Below are 10,651 nucleotides of genomic sequence, written 5' to 3'. Positions count from 1 at the left end.
TAAGCTTTTAGCATAGCTTTTGCCATAGAGAAAGTTATTGGTGTCTACTGTTTGGTCTTACTGTGACTATTTCTCCAAATCTCTTCCTCTGTGTCACATTTCCTACACTTCCTCCAAGGAGCTAGTGGGAAATATACATAACTTTAACCCACTTTATTCTCATAATCACCATTTAAGGTAAGCAAACTCTTATAGGCCATGGGTAATTTTCCCATCCCAGGACCTTCCAGGGCCCACAGGGTCCAAAAGATCCCCAAAGTCCTGGAGGGGAAAGGAAACTGGGTGTTCTCTTCTAGTTGGGGGGGGGGGGAGGGAGGGATTTTTTACGGTTAAAAAACAAACGTTTGATTAGGTTAATCATTTCTCAGCTTCAAAATTAAGGTTATTTCCTCAGTTAAAGACAAAGATTTTCAAACGGGCATCAAATTTAAATGTATTGGCCAGAGCTTAAAGATTAATTTTGTGCCTAAACTGATTGCTACACATTGCTCTAATACTGAATAAGGATATTCAGCAAGAGTGTTGTTGCTGTGGTTACTGGCTGGCTAAATTTAGAGCTTTGGAAGTACAGCCTCAGACAGCCAAGATTTACCTTTAGATGGCTGATGGCCTGCCAGCAACAGGTATGCAGATTTCTTTTTTAAATAGAAGCATGAATGTGTCATGCAGAGACTATATTTGTCTCAGAAAGGACACTTGTATGCAAAGTGGAACATTATTTGTGACAAGAACAGAGCCTGAGATGACATCATGGGTGGATGGCTATAAGGGGAAGATGTGCTCAAAGCAAATTTTACTCCTCCAAGGTCTCCTTTTTCCTCCATGCATTTAGGTAAGCAATATTTCCACTGTCCTTGGGCCAAAAACGCCCTCCTTTTTTGGAGGGGAGGGGGAAGAGTACTTCCAGCAGCATATATCTCAAACTCATTTTTGCAGTGCATAGGGAAATGACATTAACATTTTTTAGCCTGAGGCCAAACTAACTCAAAGTAGAAGAGATCCATGAATTAATTAGTGGAAGCATCATTTTTTAAAAAGAAAGGAAACAATACTTAGTACAAACTGTGTAAAATATTTAAAAAATAAGCTTGAGAGAGTCCACTTGTTTAAGAAATCCACCAGACTTTGTTCCATGTAACAATCTTCTTGTAAGTTATAGTAAGCACCCCCTCACTCTGGTTAGTCAAAAAGTGTGAACTAGGATATACATTTTAAGTCTGTGCTATCCTGTCAGAAAACTAGAGGCAATTTTGGAAAACAAAACAAAACAGAGGATTTACTGAGAAAAAGCACTGCTGTCCCAGACAGTACAGCACAACAACAATAAATAATACTTAAAGACCCACAATATCCATATTGTGCAATACCAGCCATAAACCTCTCCTGCTTTGCACCCCACCTTGGCCCTCATGCAGATTTGGAAGTGCTGATTAAAAGGATTACTAGATGTACTTCATACACTTCAAACGGCAGAGCTGTGAAGTGCTCTTCCAAGACAGTAGTCATTCTCTTTATCACCCAATACTTTTATCACAGGGAGAAGCAGCTTCTGACAGTGAGGAACCAGGTCTTCGCTTCCCCTGCTCCACTACAGTATTCATAACTCTCTCCCTCACCTCTGCCACCCCAGAAATGGAAGACTAACATGGTCATACTGGGATAAGTTTTCTCATTTAAGTTGCAATCCTGAATCTGATTCAACACAATGAAAACTGGCCCTATAAACATTTAACCAAATATGCAGAACTAGCAGATGTGTATACTGGGGTGGGGGAAGCAAATGACTGTCTGTATACATTACTCTACACTTGGCCATCAGCTGAAGCCAGTATGCTCTATATGGCAAATGAACACACACATGGATTCTGAGTCTTGGATATTAAGAGGCAATATTCTCTTCCCCATGCCTGTTATAACCTGTAGATCTTCACCTCAGGGTGATCACTTGAATAGTGCCCTCTATTCATCGGACACATATTGTGAAGATAAAGTGATCGCTGAGTGTCAAATAACACATTTAATGTTTTGACTCCTTGCTCCAGAATTCACTATTTTGAGAAGTCCAACACAGTGTGGAGCCCTAGTATCTTTTGGGAAATTACAAATTATTTCAAATCATTGCTGCATGGCTGGAAATAAGTACTGTATTATTTTTATATAGCTACCTCATTTAATTGTGGCTTCTGAACTCTTAGTTATTACCTACCTTTAACCAATGATGCATTAGAAAACAACTGATAGGTATTTTGGTTGGACAAAAAAGTATTTGAAAATACACAACCTTCTAATTTGCCGGTTCTTCAGATTTGCTAATGGCTTTAAATTAATAGAAAAAGACACTGATATTCAAGTGAAGAATTCAATGTATATTTATTATTCACAGTTAATTACTATCTAACAAATGCTGCTGCTGAGTTAAAGGATTACATACATAGGCCTGTTTTTATTTAAACACTGGTTTTTAATATATATATACACACAAGACATTATGTCTGCAAGGCTGCATGATATACACCAATTCCAAAATAAGAAAACAATCAAATGGTCCAAGTGTAGAATGCCATAGATTTCTTTTCCAATCATTTCAGAAGAAAGGAGGTACAGTGGGAGAGAGAAAGACAGCTAGGAAGGAAAGGATAAGAAATTAATGTACTACAGGGCAGCTTTTTCTTTCATTTGCTGGGAGAAATGGAAATGTAAGGCAGAGTTCATCTCATGAATAACACACTTCTAACACTATAAAAAGGCACCCGCCAACACAAGAATTTCTCCATCTAGGCAGAACAGGAGACCTCTGTGGTGGCTTTGGGATCTGTTGTTGGGATGAACGTTTCAGCCAGATGGCTCAGCAAAAGAAAATAAGGTGATATTGGCACAAGAGCTCAGAAGGTTGCTCTCCCCTGTCTCAAGTCCAAATCCATTCCTAATATCACAAGAATGGCATTGTGTGATTTTTATCAGGGGACATTAGGCTGAAATACAATCCATCACACAGCCTGCTGTGAACTAGGAATAAGAAGCATGGCTCTTTCAACTAAAGTAATGCTGGCATGAAAGGATAAGGAACTGCCAAAATACAAAGACAGTAATTTCCTTTTTGTGAGAACCAGTCATAGATAACAATTGTTGTTAGCCAGCTGTACAAGGGCTGGACTGTTTATCACCAAGCATCATGTTCAAACATTCCATAAGATGTTAAGCATAATTCAGCACAATCTTGAGGTCTCCTTGTAACATAAAACATGTATTTCAGATGTTCCAGGCTAGTCAATCTCTATAATACGGCATCTTCAAACAATATGCCATGCCATACTTTTCACACTCGTGCAATCTTCTCTTGCCACTCAAAGGTTCCTGGCTTCAAGCTCTAGCCTTGCCTCTTACAGAAAAATTTATGCCTTTCCCATTTGATAATAAAGGTATCAGATGCTCATACATGTTTTAAAGCTCCATCTGTTTTGTGGAGATCTCTGCATTTAATAATAAAGCTACAAATAATTCAATTTATTAAATATTTACATAAAAGCAGGAAAAATTTGAAAGCTGTGGACTGTCATTTTACTGAAAAAAATTAAGGAAATGAGGGAAAGGCACTAATGGAAAAATACAACAATGTGCTCATCCACATGCTTAAATTAAAAAAAAAAAGCTAACATGGTTAATGAGAACATGATCTGGCTTAAGGACAGAATTTCTCAGAACAGTCCTGCAACCTGTGGGGGATAAAGCCATCTTCCCTCTGCTCTGGAAATGCTGAAATTTTAGATGGAAGGGGGCGAAAAAGACCTTACCTTACCAAAGGAAAATCTTGAAGGCAAAAGCAGAATTGGCATGTGTGTGTTGTTTTTCAATTGGCTTATGGATCTGGTCCCCCCCTTATTCCCATTTAAAAAAAAAACAGTTTTTGCATAAACATAAACACCCAAAGAGCTTTCTCATCTTTCTTTAATGGCATGGCCTCCATTTAACATTAAGATGTCATGCTCTGATGAATTGCTGTGTCAGTGGCGGGGAAGAAAGAATAAGTGAACAAAATACAGCCCCCTAGAAGTAACCAAGATAATCAATTAATATGCATTTTAATTTAAAAGGTAAGTTTTGGCGCACAAGTTGGACCCTTTTACTGTCCCCTCCCCACAAAGTCCATTCTGAGTGAAAAGAAGTATTTCCCTCATGCAGAGAGGGTGACTCAGATTTTATGGCCTGATGACTGGAGATCACTGGCTGCTGTTAGACTCTGAATGTGTACTTTACTGTTTCTCTCGTTTCCTTAAATAATCTTTAATAATTTGCTCTAGATGTTCCGATTCACTGGGGTCACATAGTTGCGTGGAAACATGCCTGTTTGTCCATGACAGGCTCCCTTCCACCAGTTGGGGTCAGAATTGTCAAGGACCTGGATAAAGTCTCCACGACGGAAGCCCAGCTCACCTTCCTCCTGAGGGTCGAAATCAAAAAGAGCCTGTACGTATGTGGGTTGCTACAGAGAGAAGAAAAGAAAGGCAAATTAATTTGCTGTAATGCCTTGTCCTTAGGCAGCTTTGATACTAACAGGAACCAATTATATGAATCGTATCTCATCAATTTCCAAAATAGATACATGGCTACCAATCTATTTGCAAACACAATTATAAATGCTAGTTGCTACCAATAGAACCATAAATGGCTTAGAACCCAGGTATCCAAAAGACTATCTTCTAAAATATAAAACTTGTCATCATCAGAGGCCTGGCTCCATGTTCCACAACCCAATCATCATTATTTGTAATTACACAAACAACAAGTATCCTTTTAACTGCAGAATCTCATAGTTGGGATACCTTCCCCTGTATATGGTGCCAAATTTGATTATCACGTTGGCTGAAGGCAGATTTTTTAAAACAAATTGTCTGCTGTGTTGCATCCAGTGCTATCACAAGTGGAAGGAAGCTTTGTGCAAGGAAATTCCCTGCTCCCTCTTCCCCACTACAGCCTCACATATCTTTCCAAAAGCTTCTCTTGAGGGGCAAGCAACCACTGGCAACAGCATGGAATGAGTTTTAGGGTAGAAGTACAATTTCAAGTCTGTGCAGATGTCTATGAGGCTGTCTTTACTTTCTATTGTAAAGGATGAAAGTTTGTTTCTTGTTTTAGGTGGGATGAAGTAAAACATCTGGAAAGCCATCTGCTAAAAGGTAATGTAAATTTTCTAACTGTGGCACTTTTAGCCAGGACAAAGAGGTACTACTGCAATACATTTTAACTCATCCTAAGGAGGCATGGGAATTATATTTATCCTTCATGCAATTAATGTCCTGAATGCTTTGCACAACGAATATAAAGCAGGTATGATTAACTTTGAAGCCATAAAAATGGAAATGGGCCAGAACTGACCTCTTTCTCCCTTACCTGAGGCACCTGCTCAATGTCCCGGAGGAATATCTGTTGATTTCTGGAAACAGAGGTTGATCTGTGATAGTCTACCAACTCATTTAGAGAATTGAACTTTACCACCCAAAGGAAGTACTTGCCAGCTCCATCTCGAAGCACCTTAAAGTGCTGCACGTCATTTCCAAATCTATAAAAAGGGAAGAATAAGTCCAGATGTATTTATTCCTCAAAACACATTACCTCATGAGAAGTACTGCCTTCCATTATTAAAGTAAACATTTACTTATTATGTACACACGGTAAATGGTACCTATGTAACTGGCATACAAATACTGTGGAGATTTAAGAAACACTTGAACAGCAGGTGGCAGTATTATTCTAGGACAAGACACTATTAGGGATGATCAGAAAAAATATTCATTTAGTGGTAAAGGCACAAACTGTTTGAAAGTTTCATTAATCTCTTGGTTGACTTCTCAACTCTGGGAGTGGGTCTCATTTGTATCAAAGGTACAGTGAATGAGAGTGAGACTCTTGGAGCTGCTAAATTTAAATGGCAAGAAGAAAAACACTCAATTGCAGGGCAGTAGACAACAAGCAGGTCAATCAATAAGCATTCCACATCACTGCTTGATATGCATTCATGTTATCATCATTGCAATCAAGTCATTGTTAACTCCAGGATGGAGACAGATTATATTCCATTAGCATTGTACAAATTAGTGTGCTAAATTCACTTGGGTTTTGAGTACAGAATCAAGCAGGCCCAAAGTAATACAGTACTCACTTGACCGAAAGAGAAAAGTCTCCAGGAGCACTTTCACTCTCTCTGATGAGGAAGGCACCATCATGTCTCTGTTTGCCCAACATCTCCTCAGCCTTTGCTCGCGGGATCTTCCCAAAAAACCACCTGAGCAAACAGAGAGCTGAAAATTAATCTCAGTTCAAACTCAATCGAAAGGGCACTTTCCAACATACTGCGTTCATACCTGTGCAACAAACTGACAGTTTAAAATGACTGAACTGAATTTTAGAATTCTTAAAATGGGGATTTTATAAGTGCAGGGTTTTGGGGGAACCCAGGCTGTTTTAGGTCTTGGTGAGGCATTTTTAAACCTGGAAGTAAACTGGAAATTGACTGAAGGATATGATGGGAATTTTTATTTAAAGGATGAAGGTTTGCCAGGATGTGGCTTGCAGACTGCACTTTGCCTAGCATGATCCTAGTATGTAATGAATTATAACAAAAACCCATCTCATTTCTCAATGAACTATGTCCATCAATTTAGCTATTTTTGCAATCCTCAAAGCTTCTAGCCATTCCATTATAACAAGAGAGACATATTTCTACTAACAAAACAGTGCTGTTAGCTACAGTAAGGAGACTCATTATTAACAAGCTAAACAGATCCTTGGGGAACTTTTCCTCAAAACTAAAATTACAGTTAACTACTTTCTTATTCCTGATATCAATAAATTACATTATAAACCAAGAACAACATAAGCAGACCAGATGTTAGTGATTTTCAGTGGAAATGAGAGATCTCATTTTGCATCATAAATGCCAACAGTGTGAAGATTTTATTTGGAATATACTGATGAACATTAGCCTAAAGATATAGACGGGATTTGGAGCATATTTGATACATTCATAGGAGTCTTTAGCCACAATCAAATCCTGACTGAACTACAAGTTGTACACATTTCGGTAACTGATAACACATTTGGGAAGGAATCACTTTAACTCACTTGAATAATTTGAGCTGCTATAGTACAATGGCTGAAGAATGTGAATTATGATTTGGAAAACCAGTGAATCAAATTTCCATTCTTCCATGAACTGGCTGACTGGCCTTAGGGAAATTTCATTCCCAGCCTCAGCCCACACTATAATGGAGGCAGGAGGGCCTTCACAATATTGACTTATCTGACAGGGTTGTTACAGCTAGTTAATGCACAGGAAGGCCTCTGTGAACATTTGAAGTGGCTGCACAAATAATTAAACATAGTAAATGCTTCTCTCTCTACCTTCCATTAGAAATTATCTGCATGAACTCTTTATCTGAGACTTTTTCTTTGGGGGGAGGCGGAATCTGTCTTTTACTGTGCACGGTGGGAAGCACACAAGGTTGGTGGACTGATTCCCAACATTATGTCACAAAGTGAGCTGCACCTGTTCATCTTTTGATTTCATTTTTTAATGTCAGATAATACAGGAATTACCACAAAGCAGACCTTGTTTTTTAATCTGCTGTATATATTGCTTATTCTTTCACATGCAAATTAAACCTTTTTACAAGTATATTAGTGATTCAGACAAAAGAAGAGTGACATCAATCACCAGTGCCAAAGCCCACATGATGTGGCCAAGTAGGGAAGGATAGTCAAAGGAAGTTTCCATCCTGCCCAAAGGAGGCTGTGCTTTGGTTATCTTGGTGGATGACCTATGTAGGGAACTGGACAGGGGAAGTGTGTTACTGTTGGTTCTGCTAGACCTCTCAGCTGCTTTTGGTTTCCACTGACCATGGTATTGCCAACTCTTTGAGAAGGCACGGGTCTTTCTTGGAGGGAGACATGCGGAAGATGGTGCTGGAGGACTCGTTTGATGCCCTGGCCTGTGGGGTCTCTCAGAGGTCAGCCCCTCCTGCTGTGTAGCATCTATGAAACTGCTGGGAGATGTCATACAGAGTTTTGGGGTGTGGTGTCATCAATATGCTGATGACAACAAACTTTAGCTCTCCTTCCTATGATTCCAAGGAAGCTATCTTGTTGTCAGTAATGAATCGGATGAGGGCAAACTAACTGAAACTTAATCCAGACAAGACAGAGGTGCTCCTGGTCAGTTGTAAGGCAGATCAAGGAATAGAGACTTTGTCTATGCTGGATGTGGTGACATTCCCCCTGAAATCTCAGGCTTGAAGTTTGAGTGTTCTCCTGGACTCAACACTGAGCCTGGATGGTTTCAGCAGTGGGTAGGAGTGCATCTGCACAATTAAAACTAGTGTGCCAGCTGCCTCCATTTCTTGGGACATCAGATCTGGCTATGGTGATACATGTGTTGATTACATCCCATCTGGACTAATGTAATGCACTCTATGTGGAGCTGCCTTTGGAAATGGTTCAAGAAACTTCAGTGGGACCAGAATGCTGTACCCAGAATGCTGATCAGGTCCAGTTATAGGGATCATATGACTCCCTTGTTGAAACAGCTTTGCTGGCTAATGGTTCATTTATGGGTGCAATTCAAAGTACTGGTTATGACCTATATGGCTTAGGTCCAGACTATTTGAAAAACTATGGCCCATTACAGACCGCCCAAAAGGGGCGGTCTTGGGCCGCTGCCAGTTGCAGCGCAGAGGAGCCGCAGCAGCCAAACCGCGCGACTCCTCCGCGCTGCAAAAAAGGAGTGCAGAAATCGCACTCCTTCCGGCAACCTGGAAGAGCCGCCACAAGTGCCAAAGCGCGCACTCGCGACGGCTCTTCCGGGTCTAGATGTCCGGACGCTGCGCATCCGTTACGTCAAGATAGCCGCGCCCATCTGTATAGGGCGCCGCCATCTTGCCATAAGGAATACGCGCGAGGGGCAAGGCGCGTCTGGAAGCACCACCCCTCGCGCGCATTCCTGGCGCAACGACGGCGCCGCTTAGGCCCGTCTGTAAGGCGCCTATATCTCCTCATATGAACCTACCAGAACTCTAACATCTTCAGGCTTTCTCTTGGTCCCACCACCATCACAAGCTTGTTTAGTGGGGGCATGAGAAACAGCCTTCTCCGTGGCTGCTCCCATCATTTGGAATTGTTTACCATGAGAAGCTAGGCTGCCCCACTCCTTATTGGCCTTTTGCCAGAAGGCTAAAACTTCTCTTTTCAAGTAGGCTTTTACTGTGCAACTGCCTGGGAGGCCTGATTGGGGTGTTTACTTATGTATGTTTTTAATAGTTTTATATTTTTTGTTTTAAATGATTTTATATTTTTAACATAATATTAATGTGAAAAATTTAATTGTGTTTTTAAATTGTACTGTCTTAAAACAACTTTTGTGAGCTGCCTAGGGTCCAATTTGGAGAAAGGGGGCATATAAATAAAATAAAGTACAAGTTTATACTGCCTCCTGAGGTTTTCCCAGGAAAATAAGTGCCAGCATGTCCAACTCAGATTACACTGCTCTTTTTTACACTTATGGAGACACACAGAGTAGACAACTATACTGCTCCAGCAAGGTAACCTTGCTGGGAGTTGCTATCTAAGGCTTCATAGCCATAGCAAAGTTCTATTGCTCCTTTTCCATGTGCCCACTGGCTTAGTAGGTTTTTGCCTCAGAAACTTTAGCAACTACAATTTCAGTCAATCTCTGTCAACAATCCTCTCTGTATGTTTGTGACCAGTCACTATGGAGCCATGGCAGTACAGATTGCTTTTACATTCGGCATGTTTCCTTATTGCTGGTATCAATTCCAAACCACACGGTGATCTTTTACCAAAGGTGAAACAAACTGTTTGAAATTTAAAAAAGAAAAGAAAACAGATACACTGTATTAAGTAAAGGACAAGTTGACTTTGTGATGTATTCACTTTCTTTAAACATGGAGGCTTCCTAAACTAATCTGCAATGCCTAAAAACCACTTTCTCCTGATAACCAGTGGTGCCTTGAGAAAATGTACTCAAAATTTATCACTACCCCTTGTTTTGCAGTAGGCATGTTTCCATCTCTTATACTGGCATTTTCCTTCATTTCATAGTATCACTGGATTTACAGGACCCTCCTGTTTGGACTGATCTCTTAAATTAACGAAGCAGGACTAAATTCACCACTTGCTATGTTTTAGTCTTATTTTCATAGTATTTTTTAAAGAAATGTATTATCCATTCACAACTTGCACAATGGGCAGAAATAGCAGTCTATAAGTTGCAGTTTGTTTCCACATGAGAACACAAAGTCAACTACAACTAATCCATATGCACAAGTTTCCACTTCTTAAATAGCCCGACTGAATGTTAAAAATGTGAGGGCAGCTTAATTCAGTCTGGCTCTTTGTATTTCAGTACACAAACATGCACCTACTAGGCTGCAGGATTTAATTGGTAGATTAAATAAATTGAAGTTTTAATGAATCTGTGTAGATGCATTTTAACTGACAAGGGCATTGTTTTAAAAATTAATTAGTTTAGAGGTAGCCATTATAAATATATATTTTCAAGAGCAAGACAGAAATGGATTTATTTTTAAAAACATTCTGGTGTATTATTAGGATTTTATTTTTATTTTTAAAAAAGATGGCC

At 39.8% G+C, this 10,651-nt stretch overlaps 1 protein-coding gene across 1 annotated transcript in view; it reads right to left on the bottom strand.

Moving 5' to 3' along the window:
• Window positions 1–2,345: 2,345 nt before the first annotated feature.
• GRB2 (growth factor receptor bound protein 2) overlaps window positions 2,346–10,651 on the bottom strand; it is a 63,171-nt gene continuing 54,865 nt past the window's right edge. Inside the window, exons 4-6 of the mRNA XM_089536433.1 lie at window positions 6,158–6,280; window positions 5,389–5,557; window positions 2,346–4,480 (exon numbers count right to left, since the gene is read on the bottom strand). Of these exons, the coding sequence (XP_089392559.1) occupies window positions 4,295–4,480; window positions 5,389–5,557; window positions 6,158–6,280 (478 nt within the window). The 3' untranslated portion in view covers window positions 2,346–4,294. The remainder of the gene's footprint in view (window positions 4,481–5,388; window positions 5,558–6,157; window positions 6,281–10,651) is intronic.

This window comes from Sceloporus occidentalis, unplaced genomic scaffold, assembly GCF_023333645.1.
Source record: "Sceloporus occidentalis isolate IW3139 unplaced genomic scaffold, rSceOcc1.0.p SCAF_1, whole genome shotgun sequence".
Taxonomy (NCBI): Eukaryota; Metazoa; Chordata; class Lepidosauria; order Squamata; family Phrynosomatidae; genus Sceloporus; species Sceloporus occidentalis.
Note: the sequence above shows the minus strand (reverse complement) of the source record. Positions and strands in the feature narration are given on the sequence as shown.